The sequence below is a fragment of the Crocuta crocuta genome, unplaced genomic scaffold (genome assembly GCF_008692635.1).
Source record: "Crocuta crocuta isolate KB4526 unplaced genomic scaffold, BGI_CrCroc_1.0 scaffold159, whole genome shotgun sequence".
Taxonomy (NCBI): domain Eukaryota; kingdom Metazoa; phylum Chordata; class Mammalia; order Carnivora; family Hyaenidae; genus Crocuta; species Crocuta crocuta.
In genome coordinates this window covers 1,523,153-1,548,590 of record NW_027533263.1, presented here as the reverse complement: position 1 = coordinate 1,548,590, position 25,438 = coordinate 1,523,153, and the positions used below count along the sequence as shown (strand labels likewise).

The 25,438-nt window shown below is 35.7% G+C and overlaps 1 protein-coding gene across 1 annotated transcript in view; it reads left to right on the top strand.

Moving 5' to 3' along the window:
- Positions 1–25,438, top strand: part of TRAK2 (trafficking kinesin protein 2) — a 59,523-nt gene that overhangs the window by 3,425 nt on the left and 30,660 nt on the right. The window contains exon 2 of the mRNA XM_077747570.1: positions 23,692–23,981. Coding sequence (XP_077603696.1) covers positions 23,891–23,981 — 91 coding nt within the window. The 5' untranslated portion in view covers positions 23,692–23,890. The remainder of the gene's footprint in view (positions 1–23,691; positions 23,982–25,438) is intronic.

Below are 25,438 nucleotides of genomic sequence, written 5' to 3'. Positions count from 1 at the left end.
ATAGTGTATTAATAGGATACCAGTATACAGAAGGCAACATACAAAGGTACTATAGGAACAGGGAGAAAGGAAGTGAAATCTACCTAGGGTGGGAAGGCTTGGGCCAGTTTGGAAAAACAAATGGGAATAAGCTGGACAAAGAAAAGGAGAAGGGTTGTTATGGGCTGAATGGTACCCCACCAGAATTTATATGTTGAAGTCTTAACCTCCAAAACCTTAGAATGTGACTGTATTTGGAGACAGGGCCTTTAAGAAGGTGATTGAGTTAAATGGGGCCTTTAGGGTGGGTCATATTTCATTCTGACTGGTGTCTTTATAAGAAGAAGAATTTTGGAAACAAAAAGAGACACCACAGATATGTGCACGGAGGAAAAAAAAATTATGTGAGAACACATTCACAAGGCAGGCATCTGCAGGTGTCAGGAGAAAGCAAGCCTGCCAACACTTTGATATTCGACTTCTAGCTTCCAGAACTGTGAGAAAATAAATTTCTCTCATTTAAGCTACCTAGTCTATGGTATTTTGTTATGGCAGTCCTAGCAAACTACTGCAGGGATGTTCTAGCAAAAGGAATGACATACAAAAAGCCTTTGAGATGTGCCAGATGATTAGGTTTCATGGTAAGAAGTGTTGAGAGATGAAGCTGGAGATTAGGCTGTGGCCATATCAGGACGATTTTATATGAAATGCTAAGGAGCTCAACTTTATCCTTAGGGGCATGGAATGAAGAGGGTTTGTAGCAGAGGAAAAACATTAGATCTGCATTTTAGAAAGACTACTCTGAACTTTGTGAAGGATGGATTAAAGGGGATAAGACTGGAAGCAAGGAGATCAATTAGGTGGAAGCCGAACCAAATATTTTCTTGGAATATTGAAATGTCAAACTAAAGCAGAACTGTTGTTAACATAAGGAAGATTTTAAAGGCCACAGCTAACCCTTAGGGCAAACATGGGAGGATTTAGGAAGAATTTGTATATACCTCTTTGTACCTAGAGACCAGCTTTACTTTTGACATTTTGCTTTCCATAAATAAATAAAAAGTTTATATCACAGAATATCAGTTTTTTCCCACTGCATTTAATACACAGTTTTATGGGGCTTATACTGTTCTAAGCCAAGTCCTCTGATGACCTTATGAAATATCTACCATTATTATCTCCATTTTATACGTAAAGATATTGAAGCACAGAAGAGTCATTTGCCCATTGTCACATATGGCAGTGTTAGAATCAAACTCAGCCTGTCCTCACAGTCTGTGCTCCTAGCCATTATACTTTATGTTACTGTATATTATTTATCAAGATCTTCAAGTACCTATGAAAGAAGGAGGGAGTAATACAAAAATAAATTGGGTACGTTTGCTGTAGGGAGTATACAGTTTATCAGAGGAGATAAGGTACAATTATATGGTTAAAATGTTTTAGAAAGAAGTGGAGAGTATTGGGAAGTAATCTTCTGGGAAAACTGGCATTGGGAAAAAGTGGCATTTTTATTGTGGTGCAAAGAATGGCTAGACTTTGAATATGTAGAAGAAGAAGCGATATTAAAGGCAGAAGAAATTTCAGGAACAAAGTTATAGGATTGGGGATTTCTTGGTGTGTTTAGGGAGCTGGTAAATATAATTCTTTGTTTTGTCTGGGCTATATTATGTGGTTGGAGAATCTAGGGATTGGGGGAACAACAAATGCCTGGTAAAGAGAGCTCTTAGGGAATGAGGGGCAATGAAAATTGTGAGGTTTGAAGCCAAATGATTGAGGTATATATATGCTAGATGTAATTATTTTTTAGAAGAGGATAAAGCTCATCTAGTCCCAACTCCTAAGTTAACAAGTTTTGTCTTCAGTGTCTCACAAATCCCTCTTACTGTTTCCATTCACCTCATTTATGCCTTTATTACAGCAATCCAAGCATAATTTGATAACATTTTAAAATTATTTTTGTCTCTAATTTTTCTATCCCTGAAATTTATTCTGTATTCTTACTCCGGATTTATTTCTTAAATACACTTTTTTTTTTTTTTAAGATTTTATTTTTCGGTAATCTCTACACCCAGTGTGGGGCTAGAAATCACAACTCCAAGATCAAGAGTTGTATGCTGTACTGACTGAGCCAGCCAAGCACCCCTCAGATATCACTTTCATTTAGAAACTTGTTCCTTGTAGGATCAAGTTCAGATTTTGTAATCTGAACTTGACCAAATTTAAGGTTCCAAGTACATCCCCATAATCATTCTTACTTAAGTTGGTTTGTAAACTGCTGTCCAACTGGCTCTGTCCACTGTTTGCTTTGGGGCTTCTTCTTTTTTTTTTTTTTTTTTGTCTTTTACCTGCCGGACATTCCTGTTCTCACCATTCAAATCCTTTCATCCTTGAGGAACCTATTTAAATCTTACTCCTGTGTGAAACCAGATCACTTCAGCCAAAAAGAACTTTCCTCCCACTGACTGTATATAGAACAGCTCTGTTCTAATACTCATGAGATACTTATTATCTGGTGGTGTTATCTTCTTTTCTTAGCTTCTTATATCATGAAATCTTAGATTTAACCTAGATCATGGAGTTCATTAGAGCTCTCCCTGATAGACCTTAGATTTCTTAGATCTTTAACCTCTCTTAGGGCAGAGACTATTGTATACCACTTTTTTCCTTTTTATCTTTTAGTTTAGTTCAAGAGGCATTTGTTGAAAATGGTCCAATAAGCAACTGATTGATCAGTTGTTAGTTCAGGTCATTTTATTGAAATTTCTTATATAACTAGCTTCTTAATATGTAGTGTTCCTAGCTCTGATAACTCAGATAACTTTGGGATATCTTGTGTAACAACCCTGAATTGTGATTTATTTGTACTAGGAAATGAACATACAAAGTTACTCGTGGTATGGAAGTGTTACTAATTCATGTTGTAGAGATCATTGAAGTTTCGAAGTTTATCCATATCTATATCCATTAGGGTTTGCCAAACTTCAAGTTCTTTCTCTTTAGAAAGCTTTCTGAAAATAAGGGAGGAATAGTTAAAGGTCTAATTTATGAGTGTTACACTATTTTGTGTAACAATAAAGTTGATAAATTATGTGTGTTAATGGTGAAAGAATTCACCCACCAGTTCAGTTAATGGTGAATTTACCCACTACTTGAGTTAATAGTTCATTTTAACAACAAATCTGTATTGAGTTGCTTAAGCTCCTGCCATTATATACTCATCTGATCAGCAAGAAAGAAGAAAAGGAGAAGATAGACCCTCCCCCTTCCTTCCTGGAAGAAGACTTCCTAGAAGTACATTTTAATATATGCTGTGAAAGAAACAAATTAGATGCTGAGTTAGAAGACGGCAGGGGAGCCTACTTTAGATCAGGTGGACTGGTAACTTCTCCCTGAGGATGATTTTTCAGCTGAGACTGGAAAAGTGAGAAGTAGTTACCATATAAAAAACAAGAAGGAAGGGTATTCTAATTATAGTGAACAGTTATCAAAGGCCCAGAGATAGGAGAGAATGTGATGAGAAAATGAAAAGAAATAAAAAGAAAAATGATACAAGGATGTGTCTCTGTGGCTGAATATGAGCAAGGAGAGTGGTGCAAGATGAGAGAAGAGAAGTAGTCAGGAGACCAGACTAGGCCAGACCTTGTAGACTGGGATTTGATGTGTGGATTTTATTTTGGGTATTTTTTTTTTAAAGAAATTTAGGGATTTTTAAAAAATTGTTCATTTATATTTGAGAGAGAGAGACAGATTGCAAGTAGGGGAGGGGCAGAGAGAGATAAAGACAGAATCCGAAGCAAGGTCCAGGCTCTAAGCTGTCATCATAGAGCCTGATCCATGCAGGCAGGGCTCAAACCCATGAGCTATAAGATCATGACCTCAGCTGAAGTCAGATGCTTAACTGACTGAACCACCCAGGCACCCCAAAGGAGTTTAGTTTTTAAAACATTTTTTCTTGTTGTCTTACAGAGAATACAAAGAAGTTGAGCATGGAGTCCTGTTAAGAGGCTGGTTCATAGACTAAGAGCTAATGATGGGTAGAATTAGGATGACAGAAGAGGGGATGAAGAGAAGTGGGCAAATTTAAGGCATATATTGGTATTAGATTGTATAGGATTTGGTAATGGATTGGATGTGGAAGATGAGAGAAAGGAGGCATCTACTGTTCAGTGAGTCAATTCAAGGGATTATAGTCAGCCTGTGAGAAATTTGACTGGAGCTGAGGAAGAAGTCTGGTCTGAAGAGCCAGATTGGGAGTTATTAACACTGCAGAGGTAGTTTAATCTGTGGTAGTGGTTGGTTTGCATAAAGGTAAAGGAAAAGGAGCAGCAGTAAAGAACTCAATCACATTTGGAACTTTGGGAATGTTTAAAGATCAAGGGGAGGGAGGTGGGTGATCCAATGAAGGGATTTGAGAAAGTGAATTCATAGTAAGATGTAGACTTCAGGAAAGTCATAGGAAAGTTGAAGTAGGGAGTAGTCAACAGTACTGAACAAGAAATACTAAGATAACAACTAAGAAAGTATGACTGGATGGGTAAGCATGGCCTACTGGTGACTGAAGAGAATGCAGTTTTAGGAAAGGTCAGATTGTAGTAGGGTTGAGGTGTGAATAAAAAGATGGGGAAGAGAGTAAATACGCTTTGAAGAAACTTGACTGAGAACAGAGAGCAGTAGCTAGAGGGGAACCCAGAGTCTTGAGGAAGGGAGATTTTTAAATTTTAATTTTATCTGTTTTTAATAAAAGTGGAAGACTTTGAGCATCATAATTGACCAAGGAAGAGGTTGCTAATGAATAGGGATAACTAATGGAGTAAAATTTAGAGAAGGCAGTAGTAGAGACTTTTAAGTAGCATATATTTCAGTATTTTATAACTAGGTGGGCATATACATATGGTCGACAAATTGTAAGTTTCTCTCCCTCTTCTGTTTTCCAGCCACCCAGTTCATCTAAGAGGACTGCCAATATATACTCTGATTAACAAGTGTACAAGTGCATGATTGAGGTTATGCTTGTGCTTAATTCTCAGAGTTTGGAGAGAAATATAGCTATAGATTATATGAATTTATTAGTGGCAGGAATGAAAGTAAGAAGGATGGAGAGCAGATAGGGGTTCAGAGATGAGTGTCAAAGATGTGGTATGGAACTGTCTCAGAAAAGGACATTTGAAAGGGTAATGGAGGGCATGTCTATGATGTGAGGCCCATGGTTGATGACTAAATTTGCGACAGCCCCATTCCATGTGGTTTTGTGACTTTTCCAGGAGAACTTAACTACTTCTTTATATTTAAAATGGTTGTCAACTTAGAAAATGGACTTCTCAAAAATCCGTCACTTAAGTAAAGTAAATACATGTTTGGGGTCCAAGTGCCAAAGCTCTCCTTTCTGCTCTTACTGCTTTCAGTCATAGGCATGTTGTGTGTGGTGCTTTGAGGTTATTCAGGCCAGTGATATAAATCAAAACAAAGGGAAGTTTGTTGGTTAAGAAAGAGCATTCTTGTCTGAAGGAAGAAAAGAAGAGGAAGAGACTAGAAACCAACTAAAATGTCTCTGAGATGGTACTAAAGCTCAAAACTTAACAACTTAAAAAATTCTTTTCAACCATTTTTAGCTCTTTAAGCTAGTACTAGGCTAAACCACTGACCTTTCCTTTGTTTTATTTTTAGGCACAAATTCAATACTACAAACAAGACTTAGATTAGCAGTTGTGAGTTTAAGAAGAAATTTGATCATTTTCATCTGATGTGGGGCTTATTTTAAATGTATCCATAAACAACTGCAAATGCTGTTAGTGGAAAACATGATTAAGCAAGAAGCCAAAGATTCCATTTTAGCTTTCCTATGAAACTAGTTCTTTTTAGTCATTACAAGAAAAGTGGGTACTGTGTTATTGCTATAAAAATGATAAGTCACCCTTTTAACAGCACATTCTTATATAGAAGTGTTTTGTGTTGTTTGTTTTGAGAGAGGGAGGAGAGGGAGAGTGGCAGAGGAAAAGTGAGAGAGCAACTTAAGCAGGCTCTAAGCCCAGTGAGGAACTGAAGCAGGGGCTCAATCACATGACCTGATTGAGATCATGACCTGAACTGAAATCAATAGTCACTTAACCAACTGAGCCACCCAGGTGCCCATTATATAGAATTTTTCATAAAGCAAATACAGTGTTTTATTTCATATGTTCAATCTTTGCTTAATTTTTCAAGGCAATTTAATTGATGTTGGACTGAAATGTATTAATCAATTTTGTTCATTAAATTACTTCTGTAATTCAGTGTGTTGAAATTTTTAATCTGAGCTTATAGTTAGGTATGTATTGTGAGCCTACTATGTGTCTGTTGTTTTTAGCTTGGGGCATACAAAAATAAAATACCTTCATTCAAAAAGCTCACAGTGTTATAGTGAGGAAGAAAGTGAGCACATAGTCTTCTGGTAACATCCAAGAAGAGCAGTCAATAAATACTGATTAAGGAGTAAAATAATAATGAAAAATTTTTAAGATTTCCTAAATCATTTTTCCCATGTTTGCAATCCACTATGCATTTCTCAATAGTGATTAACAGTAAAATTCTCACAAAAGAGAGAAGAACGTATATTTTTCTTGGGGTTCAGTAAAGAAGGGACAGTGTGTATTCATAGCCAACCTGTAGAAAAGAAAAAAGAACACCAACATGAGAAAAGCACTTGACCATAGTGCTAAAGGAAGAGAAGCAAGCCAACTAAATCCCTAGTGTTGGAGGGATGAAAGAAAGAGGTAATTGAGGAGCTAACCAAGGTCAGAAAAACAGGTCCTAGGGTTCAGTCTCAAGCAGACACCTTCTGGGTTCTCTGATAACCTGGTTATCTGGTTTCTCAGCCAACAGCCAGTTAGAAAGAAGAGAGGCACACTGCAAAGGCAAAGTATAATAGCCTCACGATGAGAGGGAGAAGAAAATGAGAACTGAACTTAAAATCTTCAAAAAGTTAGCATTTTCTGACCATTTATTGGAAGAAAGAGATTTTTAAAAGATTATAATCCTGGAAGGTACAGCAGCAGTCACTATATTATGATAGAGTAATTGGTAAACATGGTAATGACCCTGAGTCATCAAATTCTTTTCTAGTCTGTTTTATCTAAAGACTTTTTACCCCACTCCCATAGCAGTTGGACTTTGTCATTACCATGTCTTAACTTTACGGGAAAAAAAAATTTACTACCAATGTTTTTAAAATAAGAAAGCTTGGTTGGGGGGGGTGTCATTATTAAAAGTTTTGTGGGTTTTGTCACAGTGTTGTCAATCCCATCCCTAGGGAATGTTTGCAACTTCATTGTAACTGGTGGGTTTAATTGTTACAGTCCTGTCCATAGCTAACATCTCTTACTGAAACTCATGAGAAGCCTTTAAAGACTTTTGTAAATTGTACAAAGAAAGCTCTCCGTTTTCAAATGCTCTGACAGTCCTAGATTTCTCATGTAGTTTCATTTTTATCCCTACAACAGAAGGCAAGGATGTAACTTGACTAGAGATTAATCCATTCATTAAATAAATATTTATTGAATGCCTGGCATATGCAAGATATTAAGATATAGGTGGACTTAATTTATTGGAATAAGGATTTATTTTGGTTTATAGTCCACTAATTTTAGTGGAGTAGAGAGAGAGAATTTCTCAAACTACACATGCTCACTGTCCCCCACAGTCTCTTGGTAGTAGAGCTCAAGAGTTTGGAGATCCCAGTTCTGGGAAAACATAGACTTGGGTTTGATTCTGTGATTATCCTAGTTTGGGTAAGTTAATTACCTCTAAGCTTCAGTTTTGTTGTTTATGAAATGGTGACAATAATAGTGTTCACATCTTCGGGTTCTGAGGATTAAAAGGAATCATGTGCATAAAGCATTTATTCTAATGCCTAGCACATAGTATGTACTACATCAGTATTAGCTATTATTATTAGGGAAGACTGAATTTGGAACAGAATTGAGAATATATTTCTTTATCATGCATTTTTCATTTGAAACGCAAAAGGCTCTTGTGTCTTTATTATCAATTGTTTGACATTATAAGCTGATCTTAGAAAACTTCTATAGTGCTAGTTTCATTTGTTATTTTCTACAGTAAATTCATGAATTTAACAAAGAAATTGGTTTGTTTTCATTGTCAAAAGAAGATAGTTTCTGCTCAGGAAAAGTCTCACAGGGCAGTGATGTCTCCTATTCAATTGTTCAAGTCTAGAAACTGAAGTTTTCTCAGTGTACTCTGAGTTGATAAATCTGGAGAAAAAGACACACTACGCAAACTCACTCAAGAAGAATAAACAAGCCAGAATGTCTGCTGTTAATATACAATAGAACTATCAAGAGAACTGTATGTTTTGGTTTCCAAACTATATTTTTCTCTTATAGGAAAATCTGCAGGAGAAGCCAAGTTAACAAAAGTTTTGTGTTTGTGTGCATTTTGACATGGAGGACATCTGAAGCATAAGAAACAACCTGCTTAGGGAATGGGGAGGGGTGGGCTGAGTAGGAGTAGGCATTCTAAGAGCCACACTAGCTTACAGTTGAGGGGGCTGAAGCTAGAGACCAGGTAGGAAGCTATTGCAGTAGCCAGAGAGAGAAGGACTTAAACTAAGGCCATAGCAACAGGCTTGGAAAATAAATGGACAGGAACAGGTGACTACATGAAAAGAAGGAATTGAAGAAAAGAATGAGGACTCATAGATTTTTGGCTCTGCTGATCACTTAAATTGATAATATTAACTAATTAGCAAAGCAAGAAAAAACAGATGTCATGGGAGAAGGATGTAAGTTCATTTTGGAATGTGATGAATTTATGGTATTGATTACAAGTTGATGTTTAGAGTTCCGGGTTAAAGTCATATGCCAATTTGGGCTAAAGATAGGGACTTGGGAAATAATTATAATATAATTGGAAATTAAGGCCTTAAAGTAGATGAGATTCCTTAGGAGAGAAAGGAGAGGGCCGTGATAAAATCCTGAAGAACAAGGACTACTAGCTCTTAGTAAGGCAGGTAGAGAAAGAGAGTTCCAAAATTTTCTCAACTGCCTACTTACTGTGCCTTTCAGGCTCAGAATCCGATTGTCTCCTGAGTGGCAGATAATAACCATAGCTCAAAAAATTTACCTGAATTTCATTGGCAAACTAGAATCATCCATTGCATGTCAGTTCTCCCTCAAAAGATAACCTTATCTTGAAGTCCTGGACTTAATTGTGACAACTGGTTTGGAAAACAATGACTAATATCTAAACCACAATGTAATTTGAATGTCTCTTTGCTTAGCAGAATTACATTACTAAAATGGTTATATGTCTTACATACGCACAATTCTAAAAATCATTCTAGAAATATATGTTTATAAATATGTTTATAATATTCTATTCTGACCACTCCCATTTTAAGTTACACCCTGTTCCTGGACATATAAGATTGCATGTCCTGGTGCCACTGATTACTTTGTTGACCTCAAAAACCATAGTACCTACAGTTTTTCTTTTGGCATCTTTTGGAAACTGCTCTCATATTATTATAAGTTTAAAATAACTGAAAGATTTAGGATTATCTTAAGCTACCAGAAGCAAGTTTACATTTGATTGTTAGAGGAGACAAAGAGAAATGAAGACATAGGTTTCTACCTCTTATTGAATTAATTTTTTTATAATTTGTATTTATTTTATTGCTATGCTAAAGTGGTGTTTCAAGGGGTCTTACTAGCTGTTTTCTTTGATAAGTCCTGAAGAGAGGATTATACAATAATACTCTTAAGTCTACCACCATGATTACATCTGTTCAGTTTATTTCTTAATCTTCTGTGAACTGTTTATAGGTTTTTGGGTGATGATGTCTCTTGACTTATCTACTGTTTATTGCCTGTTAACACTGAAAGAAAATGCTTCCTGATTTGTTGGGGAAGGATTTATTTGGTTCTAGAAATATGTATACTTTTGTGGTATAGTACCGATGGAATCTGTTGTATAAAATGTCTCTGCTTGACGTGTTTCCCCCCATTTTTGGTTAAGAGAACAGAAATCCACATTCTATGCCATTTACTCTGCATTACTCATTTTTGAAGACCTATAATTGTTTTTCCCTTTTTTTTAATCAAAAGGACATAAATTTCTGCTTAAAAAAAAACTTTAAAATATAATAGCTATGATGATTTTATTAATATCCCAGAATATAAATTCTTGACACCAGCCACTCTTGTGAATAAATATTTTATTTTACTTTATTTTATATTATTTTGTAATTTTGGGGGGGTTATAAAAGTTTATTTCAGGAACATGTATTTCCTTTTTTTTCTTTTTCAAATTTTTACTTAAATTATAGTTAGTTAACATACAGTGCAATATTGGTTTCAGGAATAGAATTCAGTGATTCATCACTTACATATAACACCCAGTGCTCATCATACCAAGTGCCCTCCTTAATATCCATCACTCATCTTGCCATCCTCCACCCACCCTCCTCCATCAACCTTCAGTTTGTTCTCTGTCTTTAAGAGTTTCTCATGGTTGGTTTCCCTCTCTCTTTTTATCCCCCCTCCCATATGCTCATCTGTTTTGTTTCTTAAATTCCACACATGAGTGAAATTATAGTATTTGTCTTTCTATGTTGTTTAGCACAATACACTCTAACTCCATTCATGATGTTGCAAATGGCAAGAGTTATTCTTTTTGATGTATCAGTAATGTTCCATTGTGTATATGCCATTCATCATTCGATAGACACTTGGGCTCTCTCCATAGCTTAGCTATTGTTGATTATGCTGCTCTAAACATCAGGGTGCATGTGCCCCTTTGAATCTGTATTTTTGTATCCTTTGGGTAAATACCTAGTAGCATAAGTTCTGAATTGTAGGGTAGTTCTATTTTTAACTTTTTGAGGAACCTTCATGCTGTTCTCCAGAGTGGCTGTACCATTTTGGATTCCTACCAGGAGTGTAAGACGGTTCCCCTTTCCCCGCATCGTTGCCAACCCCAGTTGTTTCTTGTGTTGTAAACAGGTATTTTAATATATCTTAAACCCAAATGTCAGCTGAGTGTCCAGACAGACCCTATAAAAGCTAAATAGTTGTCTTGAACTTTCATGTTATGGGGAAGCCAAAACCCTCCCTAAGATATCTGCAAATTCCTGGTTTTCTTGTGGCTTCTGAGCTACTGCCATCTGGCTCTTGTCTCCCTCTCCAGATGAAGAAAAAACTGTTATTTCCCTAATCTTATACAGAGCGTCTTAGCCTCACCTTACACAAGTGGCTTTGCCATGTATTTTCCCAAACAAAAACCATTCATTTCCTAAGAGGAGCTCTGCTGTCATATGTTAAGATGATGAAATGTGTACCTTTTAGATGTAACATGATAACCCTTTTAGTAAATTTTATTTTCTCCCATTTATCAAACTTTTAAATATTTTTTAATGTAAGTTTATTTATTTATTTTTGAGAGGGAGAGAGAGCAGGGGAGGGCAGAGAGAGGGAGAGAATCCCAAGCGGGCTCCACACTGTCAGTGCAGAGCCTGACACAGGGCCCGATCCCACAAACTGTGAGATCATGACCTGAGCTGAAATCGTGAGTCAGACGCTTAACCAATGGAGCCACCCAGGGCCCCAAACATATAATTCATACTAAACTCAGTCTCCACTCCAGACATTATAAGAAAACACTATCTTTTTTTTTTTTTTAATGTTTTATTTATTTCTGAGAGAGAGCGCAAGCATGAACAGGGGAGGAAGAGAGAGAGAGGGAGACACAGAATCTGAAGCAGGTTCCAGGCTCTGAGCTAGCTGTCAGCACAGAGCCAGACATGGGGCTGGAACCCATGAACCCATGAACCACAAGATCATGACCTGAGCCAAGTCGAACGCTTAACTGACTGAGCCACCCAAATGCCCCAAGAAAACACTATCTTGAAAAAGCTTGTGCAATATTAGAATTGAATATACTGTCTAACATTGTGTAGCTCTTTTGCTAGATCATACAGAAAAGATAGTGCTCTCTTAAAAGGACATAGGATTTCAGATATAGCTTAAGGTCAAGTTGCTCTTTTCTTAGAGAAATAAACCAACACTATTTTGTGAATGTGAGACTGAAGTCTCCCCTTTTGAGGTTTGCATTTATTTAGTATCTTTGAGCTGTTTTCTATCCTATTTTCTTTGACTAAACTACCATATGACATCACTACATTATTTTTGCCTGACAGATAATACTTTGTTTTTCACATTTCTAAGCCAATTGTGATTTTTTTATAGAAGTGAGTTTGAAAAAAGAGGTGATGGGAAGAGACGTAAAACTAGGGATGTATAATTAATAGGCACTGCTATTTTAAGGATTTATTATATGTACTATCTCTTTTGATACTCACTATCATGCTGGGATGTCAAGTACAAGATGGAATTCCTGTCTAGAAGAAGAGTTTTGTAAAGATGATGTTGATAATGCTTATTCAGCAGTTGCATTTTCTGTAAAAGTTTGGTGTCATTGTAGTTTTTTATTCTGTGGTCCAGAAATACCACAATTTAGGGAATAGACCAGAGGTCAGCAAACTATAGCCTATGGACCAAATTCAGCCAGTTATGCAAGCTAATAATGGTTTTTATATTGTTAAAGGGCTGAAAAAAAAACAAACAAAGATAATAGGTGGCCATAGAAACCTTATATGGTTGCAAAGCCTAAAATATTTACTACCTGGCTTTTCACAAAGAAGTTTGCTGACCCTTGTTATGGATTCTTGAGTTTTAAAGTGGGCGAATAATCTGTTAATTGTTAGAAGTCACTGATGGAAATTGTCAGTGGCTATATAAGTATAGATTCTGAGTACTGTGTAATTCACGTTACAATGATAGTATACATTGATAGTATGTTGACATGGGAAGATAAATGAGTGGGCTGCTAAACAGCATGTTAACATTCTGTCTTCCAATGAAAGGTGGTAAAAGATTACAAGTGGCTTTCATTTGATTCTTTATGTTTATCTACTTCTTGATTTTTTAAATTAATATATTCATTTATAATGAGAAACAGAAGTATAAATGTACATACTTTGTGTGTTGTGTTGTGTTTGTGTGTTTTAAAGAGAGAGAAACTGAATAAATATTTCCAGTGTAGCTTAAGGCTGATTTTCATCAGATGAGAAAGAAGTTTAAAGAATGTAGCAATAATTATTCACCAATCTTATTAAACTCTTGTCTTTTTAAAATTTAATTTTTTTTCATTTACATCCAAGTTAGCATATAGTGCAATAATATGATTTCAAGGGTAGAATCTAGTGATTTATCACCTACATATAACACCCAGTGCTCATCCCAACAAGTATCCTCCTTAATGCCCCTTGCCCATTTAGCCCATCCCCCCACCCAAAACACCTCCAGCAACCCTCAGTTTGTTCTCTGTATTTAAGTCTCTTATGTTTTGTCCTCTTCCCTGCTTTTATAGTATTTTGGCTTCCTTTCTCTTCTGTTCATCTGTTCTGTATCTTAAATTCCACATATGAGTGAAGTCATATGATGTTTGTCTTTCTCTGACCAATTTCACCCACCATAGGGTAGTTCTGTTTTTATTTTTTGAGGAACCTTCATACTGTTTTCCAGAGTGGCTGCATCAGTTTGCATTCTCATCAGCAGTGTAAAGGGTTTCTCTTTTTCCACATCCTTAAACTCTTGTCACCTTTGAACTTAAACATTTTTACCTTTAAAGCTTTTACCAGGTAACCAAGCACCTGAAAATGCCAATATTGAGGGTGAATCCCACTTTTTTTTTTTTTTATCACTACCTTAGTTGAAATCTAATTACACTGCTTTAGAGTAGCTAAATAGTAATATAAAAGTAAACGTTTCCTATTCAGGCACATGTTCAAACTTTAAGGATTGAAGAGACATGATAATAATTATATGAGAAGTATTCTGCCTTCTGAAAAAACGGTAGGGCTTCCATGGGTTTTTTAATTTTTTCCCTTTTATCCCCTACCTTGCTCCAAGTTTCCCTCACTTTCCAACCAACAGGCAAGTGTTTTAATGTGTTTATAAGTTTAATGCAGGAAAAAAAATTTATTGTGTTCATGTCATTATGATATATCTCTAACTTTACTTCTTGGCTTTTTTAAAAAACGTGTATTTATATTTTAGAGAGAGAATACAAGCAGGGGAGGGGCAGAGAGAGAGAGAGAGAGAGAGTCCAAAGCAAGCTCTGCATTGTCAGCACAGAGCCCAATGTGGGTCTCAAACTCACAAACCATGAGATCATGACCTGTGCTGAAACCAAGAGTTGAGCGCTTAGCCAACCGAGCCACCCAGGCTTCCCTTGCTTGCTTTATTCACTTGGCACTGTATTTCTCGTGCTATGTTGTTCCATATGTGTATCCCCCACATTTCACCCATCTACTATCCAGGGAGTAGGCCTTCACTTTACTGTCACTTAACAGCAGTATGGAAGACAATCTTTTATGTGTCTCTTTATATGATACAAGAATATCTTTGAGACAGTAAATTACCAGGAGCAAAATTGCTGGATTTTAGGGTATGGATGTATTTAATTTGACTACATAGTTTCTGTTAGTTTCTTTGAATGGTTGTACTCCCACCATGCGTTCGTTATTCAGGAAAATTTTTATAAGAGTTTCCATAACGCTAGTAGTTATTGACAAGAAAGGATTACCTTAGGTAAGAGTAATTGTTAGAACTCCTGAATTATTGCTAGGTGGCAGTTCCAGGTGAGATATATAACCACGCTTTTATTAAGAACATGTACTTTTGAGAGTAGAGGTGTTAACAATGTGGAAGGATAGGAAGTAATCTGAATTCTTTATCTTTAACATCCAGGTGACCAAGTACCATGAAATGGTATGGTTTGTATTTTATAATTCTACCTCCTCAATTTAACTTCTAAATTATATTTAACACATAAATAATCTTTAGTGTGTATCAAGGACAATAAAACATTGGATTACAAGTAACTTGTTCTATCAATGTTCTGCAAGACAAGCAAACATTTCTAATAAATTTTAGCTTGATAAACAAGCAATGTCTTGAAATAAGAGAAGCATGTGATGCCAAACATCATATGATCACAACTGAACCAATGGTTCTTGAAATTCGCTTTGATATGAGTGCTTTGGATTACAAGCATGTTTCTGGAACAAATTATGCTCACAAACCAAAGTTTTACTATAACATATGCTTTAATAAATATTAATTCATTTAATCCACATAACAACTCTATAAGATAGGTACTATTATTGTCCCAGTTTTATAAATGAGGAAACTGAGACCATAGGGTGATTAAGTTATCCAAGTATAGACTTCTCAGTTTCAATAAGAATCTGTAAAAATAAATGGGCTATGTAGCATATGTTATTTCGTAGTCCTTTACAAATATAAAGGTGCTATTTAACTTTTGAATACCAATGTATGTAATTCATCATAAGGCCAATAGGAAAGGGAAACACCTACTAACATGTTTAATATTACACATTTCAGAATTTGAAAGTAATATCTGACAATAGTGATAACTTTTATTGGATGCCGTAGTTGGAACTCCAGCACATTAGATGTGTGAATTTTCCAAATGGGTAAACTTTAATTATTTAAGAATCATAAAATATTATCTTTTAATGTTTTCTTTTAAATCCTGTTTTTATAACTTCTGAAAGAGTAGGTATGGAAGCATAGTGTAACATTTTCCTTGTGATTGGGGTCATATTTTGATAACTGTCATTGTGGATTGATGAGGATATAGATGTGAAATATGAGAAAAAAATGGCTTCTGATAATGTCCAGACTTTGCTTTCTTGGAAAAGCCCCTACTATTTTTTTGCTTTTGGATTATTTGCCTAACTTTATAAAAGGTAAAGTATGCAATGTGCAACCACAGTTGTATGATGTGGCCACTCTTCTGTAAAATAGATCATTGACTCATAAGTGGTTCCTTGCCTAGGAAACCTTCATTGTTGCTGTGGTGGCTCTTAGTGATGCAAAGACCTTGATGAATCACTTATGATACTTATGAGCAGCTACCCATTCTTCTGCTATTCACTATTTGTTGAGGAAAGTACAAAGAAATAATATTCCTTTCCACTTCAGTAGTTTGGGCTAGATTACTTCAAATAATATAAATTCATTATCTTTTGCTAACAAGATATCAGGCTAAAGTTTTCTTCAGACCTTTAATATTTGGCTTGAAATGCCAAGCACGAGTTACACCTAAAATTACACGTCTAAATGTATAGGACAGAGAGCCCTGTTCTTGCATGGTAGATTTACTTTCTTATACATTTTTTTAAACACAAACTCATCTGTTTAAAATGTATAATTCAGGAACTTTCTGGTTAGGGATGGAGTATGCCCCAGAGCAGATTCAATTCTGTTGATCACCAACAGATGGTCATTTCAACTCAGCCATTGTTATTTTTGGCATGTTTGCTTTATATAGATACCTTTGAGGTATTTTATAAATATTACAAACTCCACTTTGTACCTAAAAGCAGTGCTGGTGGCAGATCGATGGACACAAAAGTGGAAATGGTGTAAAATATTGAAAGTGGGGCGCCTGGGTGGCTTAGTCGGTTAAGCGTCCGACTTTCGCTTAGGTCATGATCTCGCGGTTCGTGGGTTCGAGCCCCACGAACCCAGTCTGTGCTGACTGCCAGCTCAGAGCCTGGAGCCTGTTTCAGTCTGTGACTCCCTCTCTCTCTGACCCTCCCCTTCTCACTCTGTCTCTCTCTCTCTCTCTCCTAGAAATAAATAAAACATTTAAAAAATAAAAATAAAATATTGAAAGTGAGAAAATTACACATATTAAATATGTGATTAGACAATAAGAATGATTCTGAAGGACAATTCCATGAAAAAAGATGGACCTGTAAATTGATAGTTAGCAGAAGGTGAAGAAATGTGAATCTGTGAAATGGTTTTGCATTAAACAAAAAATTTTTTTTAAATGGGATGCTTGAGTGGCTCAGTCAGTTAAGCATCCAGCTTTGGCTCAGGTCACGATCTCCCGGTTTGTGGGCTCGAGCCCTGCATTGGTCTCTGTACTGACAGCTCAGAGCCTGAGTCTGCTTTGGATTCTGTGTCTCCCTCTCTCTCTGCCCATTCCCCACTCATGCTCTGTCTGTCTGTCTCTCTCTTTCAAAAATAAACACTAAGAAAATTAGAAATGGTTTGGGGAGAAGATGGTTGTTAAAGTGGGATGCCTATTTATTTAGTCAAAGATTAATTCAGTTAAAGTTAGGAGTTTAAGAATTTAAAGGCTAAGCATGGTAATGCAAGTGCTTCTGTGGAAACTTATCAAAAACCACAGATGGCACCATGGGTTAAGTGTTTTTCCTAATCTGCAGGTGAAGCCCTGGCGTGGATTCCTTCACTGCCAGAGGTTCCCTCCCATCTCCTGTTGATAGAGATTGTGGCAAGGAGGTTGCCTGCCTCAGCAAATATTAATTGTAAACAAAACAGGGCAGTTTTTTAAAAATGCCCAAAATATATCAGTTAGGAGGCAATGCAGAGCCCATAAGCCTAAATCTCACTCATGGTTTTGGACTTTTAAACTAATGGATTTAACAGCCTTTGGATTCCAACCTGTTTGTAAGTAGAGCTGCCTCCATATACTTCATATTCTGAAAACCATACTGATCTTTAAATCTAAAAAAAAAAAAAAAAAAAAGATTACTAAAAGGGGTTGGGGAGATACAAAAAAAGATATCATACAAAAAAAGAGGGGGATACAAAGTATTTGCTGGGCATAATTCCTGTTTCCTAACAGTGAACTTTACAACTGCTGGTAGAATAGCTATGCTGAATATAGCCAATGTAATATATTGGGGTACATCAGCGCAGCTGGACTTGGCATTGGTGTGTGGGCTCTATCTTTGTGAGGTCTGCTACTTACTCTTCAGGTTGGATTGTGGTGGTGACACCCCCCCTTTTTTTCAGCTCTTAACACTAAAGCAATCATACTGTCTTTTTGTGGCTTCATACCTGGTTTTAAAATTATTGGATTTTTTGGTAAATCTTACCTTTGATGTAGCTGGCCAGCATTAAAATTAGTGAGTGTCTGTTTCAAAAACCTATTATTTAATGTAGAAACATAGTAAATTTATTTTTTAAATTGTACAGGTTATCTTTTGACTGAATTAGGGTTGTCTCTGCCAAAAGAGCTGCTGCTGATGGTGATTGGAACTCTTTCCACTTCTCCATGCAAATGAACGGACAACACGTACTTTGATCACCAAAGTGTTATTTGTATAGTAAAGTTTTAAAGTCTATTTCTAATTTAAATATTTGTTAAATCTTTTTTGTCTTAAAGTTTATTTATTTTGAGGGTGGGGAGGGGCAGAGAAAAAGGGAGAGAGAGAGAATCCCATGTAGGCTCTGTGCTGTCAGCATGGAGTCTGACTTAGGACTTGATCTCACAGTTTGTGAGATCATGACTTGGGCCAAATTCAAGAGTCGGATGCTTAACCAATTGAGTGAGTGACCCAATAGCCCCTAAATGTTTGTTAAATCTTTATGTTTATTTTAATTGTAAGCTCTGTGCTTCTGTTAAGATGAAGTTTCTCTGAATTGTTTTAGTCTTTTCAGTAAAGCTGTTTTGGCCAGAGTATCCTGTTTTAAGGAAGTAGCAAGATTTTTTTTTTAAAGTCACAAGACCTATATTTAGGCACACACTGTTGACCATTTAGTTTCCATGGCTAGGCTAAACTAAGCCATTAGCCATGGCTGTTTTCTTCCAACAATATCTCTATCAGTGACATGTTTTGGTTGTTCTTTTTAAGTCTTATTCTTGTTTAAACAAGTCACTTGGCTATTTTACTTTATTTTCTCCTAAATATGCATGATTTATAAAGGCTGGCTTCTTGTTAAATAACACATGCTTGGTTGATCAAAGAAAAGGAGTGAAGTTGTTCCTGAAAAGAGTGAATAAAAATGGAGCATAGAAAATAGTTGGTGCTCAAGGAGATACTAAGAATATGTTGAATGAACGAGGAAGGGCACTGAAAATGTGTTGTTTGTGCTTGCCAGAGTTTTCCAGCAGTTTATACTACATTTAGAACTCTGACTCTGCAGTCTTTTTGTTTAGAAAGGAAAATGATAAATGGCAGTAAACTAACATCACTTGTTAGAGAGCAGGAAGTAAATGGGATTTCTTATGTTAAGAGAAGATGCCGGTAAGTGGTCAAAAGTATGGTTTACATTGTTCCCAACTTTGTGTAAGTCACAAAAACAACAATAATAATGATAATAAAGTAATAGCATTTAGTGATGATAGAAATAGTAAATAATATTTGCATAGAATTTACTGTATCCTAAGGCATTGTTCTAAGCATTTTCTGTGTATTAATTTATGTAATTCCTCCAACTGATTTTCTGAGGTGGGTGTTATTATTAACCTCTCACTTAACTTACTTAATTCCCATAGCCACCAAATAAATAGACCCTGTTATTAGGCCCATTTATAGATGAAAAACATGAGATTAAGTAATTTGTCCAAAGTCATACAACTTGTAAGTGGTAGAACTAGGGTTCAAATACAAGCAGTCTAGCTGCAGAATACATGTTCTTAACCACTTTAAGTAGGCCGAATAATGACTGTCAAAGATACCCAGATCCTAATACTCTGGAACCTGTGAATATTACCTTACATGGCATAAGGGATTTTGCAGAAAGGATTAAATTAAAGATTTTGAGACACAGGGCTCAAACTCATGAACCATGATATCATGACCTGAATTGAAGTCAGATGTTTAACCTGACTGAGCCACCCAGGAACCCTTACTACATCTTCATTATCCATTCATCAGTTGATAGACATTTGGGCTTTTTCCATAATTTGGCTTTGGGGATAGTGTTGCTATAAACATTGGGGTGTATGTGCCCCTTCGAATCAGCATTTCTGTATCGTTTGGATAAATCCCTAGTAGTGCAATTGCTGGGTTATAAGGTAGTTCTATTTTTAAATTTTTGAGGAACCTCCATACTGTTCTGCAGAGTGACTGCACCTGTTAGAAACAAGGGAAAGAAAAGCAAAAATGAACTATTGGGATCTCATCAAGATAAAAATCTTCTGCACAGTGAAGAAAACAATCAACAAAACTAAAAGGCAACCAATGGACTGGGAGAGGACATTTGCAAATGACACATCAGATAAAGGGTTAGTACCCAAAAATCTTTAAAGAACTTCTCAAACTCAACACCCAAATACAAATAATCCAGTGAAGAAATGGGCAGAAGACGTAAATAGACACTTTTCCTAAGAAGACATCCAGAAAGCTAACAGACACATGAAAAGATGCTCATCATCAGAGAAATATAAATCAAAACCACAATGAAGTACCACCTCATACCTGTCAGAATAGCTAAAATGAACAAATCTGGAAACAATAGATGTTGGTGAGGATGTGGAGAAAAGGGAACACATTGCACTGTTGGTGGGAATGAAGTTTTTATTTATATTCCAGGTAACATACATTCCAGTGTAATATTAGTTTCAGGTGTATAATATGGTGATTCATCACTTCCATAAAACACCTGGTGCTCATCGTTAGTGCACTCTTTACTTCTATCACCTATTTAACGCATCTATCTCCCCACCCACCTCCAGTGTGGTCACCATCAGTTTGTTCTCTATAGTTAAGAATCTGTTTCTTGGTTTCTCTCTCTCTTTTTTCCTTGACCATTTGTTTGGTTTCTTATATTCAACATATGAATGAAATTATATGGGTATTTGTCTTTCTCTGACTTATTTAACTTAACATAATACTCTCTAGTTCCATCCATGTTGCAAATAGCAAGATTTTATTCTTTTTTATGGCCAGGTAACATTCCATTGTGTGTGTGTGTGTGTGTGTGTGTGTGTGTGTGTGTATACATACCACATCTTCTTTATCCGTTTATCAGTTGATGGACACAGACTGTTACCATAATTTGGCTATTGCAAATAATACTGCTGTAAACATCAGGATGCAAGTATTCATTTGAATTAGTCTTTTTGTATCCTTTGGGTAGATACCTAGTAGCGCAATTGCTAAATCATAGCATAGTTCTAATTTTAATTTTTTGAGGAGAACCCATATTGTTTTCCATAGTCGCTGCACCAATTTGCAATCCCAACAGTGCATAAGTGTTCCTTTTTCTCCACATCCACGCCAACACCTGTTGTTTCTTGTGTTTTTTATTTTAGCCATTCTGATAGGTATGAGGTGATATCTCATTGTAGTTTTTATTTGTATTTCCCCAATGATCAGTGATGTTGAGCATCTTGTGTCTTTTAGCTATCTGTATGTCTTCTTTGAAAAAAATGTCCCTTCATGTCTTCTCCTCATTTTTTAATTGGATTATTTGTATTTTGGGTGTTGAGTTGTGTAAGTTCTTTATATATTTTGGATACTAGTCCTTTACTAGATATGTTATTAGTAAATATCTTCTCCCATTCTGTAGATTGCCTTTTAGCATAGAATTTTTAAATTTTTATTGATTAAAATTTTCTGAATTCAAATATAGAAAAATTAAATTTTTGTTATGTCAACATAAAATTATAAACTTCTATTTTGGAAAGGATTGTTGTTTATTCCATTATGTCTTTTTTCCTTACACAGTATATTTTTCAAAAAAAAAAAAAGGCAACTCTATGCCAGTAACTACAGAAGTTTTCCAAATTTTACTGGTCCATGTAAACCTTAAAGTCTGGGTGTTAGAAATCTTGGTCTGTATTCAGTAAACTCCATTCTTACCATCTCACTTCCTGACTCCTTGCAGCCTGGCTTTGAGCCTAACTTCGTGGCTGAACTTGTTTCTAGAAGGTTAACATTGATTTTATGGTCCCAGCACCCTCTTTTTTAAAACCAAATCTCTCCTTTGCCTTTTCTGTAATGTTTAACTCTGTGCCTATTTCATCTTTGAAACTCTCTTCCCTAGCATTTACTGAGAATATTTCTTTATTCTACCTTAGTGACCATTTTTCAGTTTCTTTTAATGCCTTTATGTTGTTCCTATTGTGACTCTTTGTAAAATACCGAATGTTTACGATGGCTATAAATAGTATGCATGAGAATGAATTAGCCATAAATAGAAGCTGGAAGTTGCTAAGTAGAGACTATTCAGTAGTGACTATCTTTTGATATAAAGCTAGACTCATAACCAGTATTAAATAGTTTCCCTAACTGATAATAGTTGTTTTTTTCAGGTACACACATATATTTAATGCATTACATTCCTTGGTATGTACCATTATTAAACCACTTCTTTTTTATTGGACTAAAATTTTTTAATAATGTTTGTTTATTTTTAAGAGACAGAAAGAGAACAGGGAAGGGACAGAGACAGAGGGAGAGAGAGAATACCAAACAGGCCAAATGTGCACTGTCAGTGCAGAAGTTGATGCAGGGCTTGAACTCATGAACCATGAGATCATGCCCTGAGCCAAAATCAAGAGTTGAATGCTTAACCTACTGAGCCACCCAGGTTGCCCCTTAACCATTTCTTTATGGATATTTTCTTTCTTTCTGTGTGCATATGCTTTAAAAAAAAAAAAACCACATGGGCATTCTTGTGCCTACATCTTGACACACTTTGTGAATATATCCACCTTATAAATTCACAGTGGTAGAATTGTTAAATTACGGTGTATGTGCACTTAAAAATTTGGTATACATTGCCAAATAGCCTTTCTAAAAGTTTGTACCATTTTGCACTTTTCTCAACAGTATGAGTGCTGCTTTTTCCGTGCCCTCTTCAACAATAAATGTAATAAAACTTAATGTTTATTAAGCTAATGGGTGAGAAATATTTACATTTTTATTTATTTTAGGTATAGTGAGGTTGAGCAACTTTTGTATCAGTGGTTCTCAACTGGGAGTGGTTTTGCCTACCAGGGGACATTTGGCAATGTCTGCAGACATTTTTGGTTGTTACAACTGGGAGAAGGCCTGGGGAGAGAATTCTACTGGCATACTGCTCAACATCCTGCAATGCACATGTCAAAGCATTATCCCCAGATACCAGTAGTGCCAGAGTAGAGAAACTATTTTATATTATTCCACTTCATCTCTTTTGTTGGTTTATTGTCTATAGTTCTTCAGTTATTTTATTGGTTACTTTCAGGTTTATAGTATACAGCTTTAACTTATCACAGACTACCTTCGAATAACATTTTACCATTTCATGTACAATATAAAAGCCTTATAACAATATATTTTTATTTTTCTCCTCCTGTCCTTTGTGCTATTACTGTAATACATTTTACTTCTACTTATGGTATAGACCCCACAATTTATTATTATTATTATTTTACTTAAAATAGATGATATCTTAAAAATTTTTTAACATTATTATAATTTATTATTAGATTGCACATATTTCAGATGAATAGTTTGATAAGTTTTGGCATGTATATGTAATTGTGAAACCCACCCCAAATATCACTATAATGAACATATTCATCAACCCCAAAACTTTTCTCTTCCTTGGAAATCCCTCCCCCAACCCCAGGCAGTCACTGATCTGCTTTTTGTTGCTGTAGGGAGGCTTACATTTTTAGAATTTTATGTTAATGGAATCATAAACAATATATTTTCTTTTTGTCTGACTTTTATCCAGCATAATTATTTTGAGACTTATCCATGTTGTATGTGTCACTAGGAAAACATTCTTAATGACAGAGGTTCCAGGTAATTGGACTGTTGTTAAAGAACATGCTGAATTCTAAAGTCACTTGATGTGTTCTTTGTTTTAGGTCATGACTCTCCAGAGTGTGATAATCACATGAGAGCATTCATTGCTGCAGATGTCATTTGACTCATCAGAAAAAATCTGTTTAAAAGAAAATATCTATACTACCAGATCCATTTCATTATTGAATGGCTTGATGGATTTCCTTTACTCTGATTCATACCAAAGCTGTCCTTGTCAACCAAAGCAAGAAAGGATCCTGCATGAGTCAATCACAGAATGCCATTTTTACATCACCAACAGGTGAAGAAAACCTCATGAACAGCAATCACAGAGACTCAGAGAGTATCACTGGTGAGTCCAGTTTAGTAAGTATTGAAGTGCTATTCCTTACAGGATAACATGTGGATGCCTCAGTCTAATGTATATTATCTACCATGATGAAACCCTGGCTTCGCTTTCCAGCCTGAACTGAGAGATCAGCTGAATTAATCTTTCCTTCTCCTGAGCTCCTGCTGAATAATCAAAATCTACCTTGTGCCTTGTGTGTCATCTGTGTTGGATTCTCCTGTACCTTGTGAGCCCTGGTCAGCGGGAACTGCATCACACTTACTTTCTCCCATCTTCCCTTTTTGACGTATCTTCCTGTTTCCACAAGGACAGAGTTGCTTGCATTTGTATACTTAGCAATCCTTAGACACTTAAGCTCTCAGGACATAAAGGTTATTCAAACACAGGTACAGGCCCATTAGCCCTTAACTGTAAAACCAAATCAAAGAAACTCTGAATACCCAAAGTTTTGTCTAAACTTTGGTTCTAAAATTCATTGATCCACAAAACTTAACTTGTGTAGCTATTTCTAGATTTATCTCACTTAGCATAAATATTTGATTGCTGAAGATGTATTAATATTTTTAAATATGGGGTGCTGCTACAAAACCAATTGGTGATGTTATACGTCATACAGTAGACACATGGCACTACCTTTCGAAAACTCCAAAAAATTCTGAAATCCATCCAAACCCAAAGTTTTTTTAATTTTTTATTCAGTTTTGTTGTGATATCCCCCCTCTTCTATAACTCCAATTGCATGTATATTATACTACTTGACACTGTGACACAAATCACTGATGATCTGTTCATTTTTTCTCTCATTTTTTTTCTTAATGCTTCATTTTAGATTTTTTCCATTACTATGCCTTCAAGTCTACCTCTGTTCTTTTCATTTGGGGAATGTCTAATCTGTTAATGTTACCCAGTGAGTTTTTCAACTTAGACATTGTACTCTTGTTCAACTTGGGTTTTATAAAGATCGATACAGCTTCTGTTTCTTTTCATTATGTTCATGTTTTCCTTTTAAGTCTTTGTGCATATTAATAATAGCTGTTTTTAAATTGTTGTTTACTATTTTTATCGTCTTTGTCATTACTGAACCTGTTTCTATTGATTCATATTCCAGCTGGTAATGGATTGCAGTTTGCTTATTCTTTGCATATCTGGTAATTTTTGACCAAATGCTGAATATTTAGAATGTTACATTGTTAGATGTTTAGATTTTGTGGTCTCCCTTGGAAGAGTGTTAAAATTTGTTCTGACATGTCCTTAAAGATACATGCTGATAAGGTCGATCCTTTTGAGGCTTGTTTTTAATCTTTGTTATGTGGGTCTCTAGATCACACTTTAGATCATACTGCAGTATGCTTTATTCTAGCATTAATTTATTCCTACTACCAGTAGGTATGACCTTTCTAAGATCTTTGCTGATTATCCCAACTGTTCATAGGGTTTTCTACAATAGCTAGATGAAATTC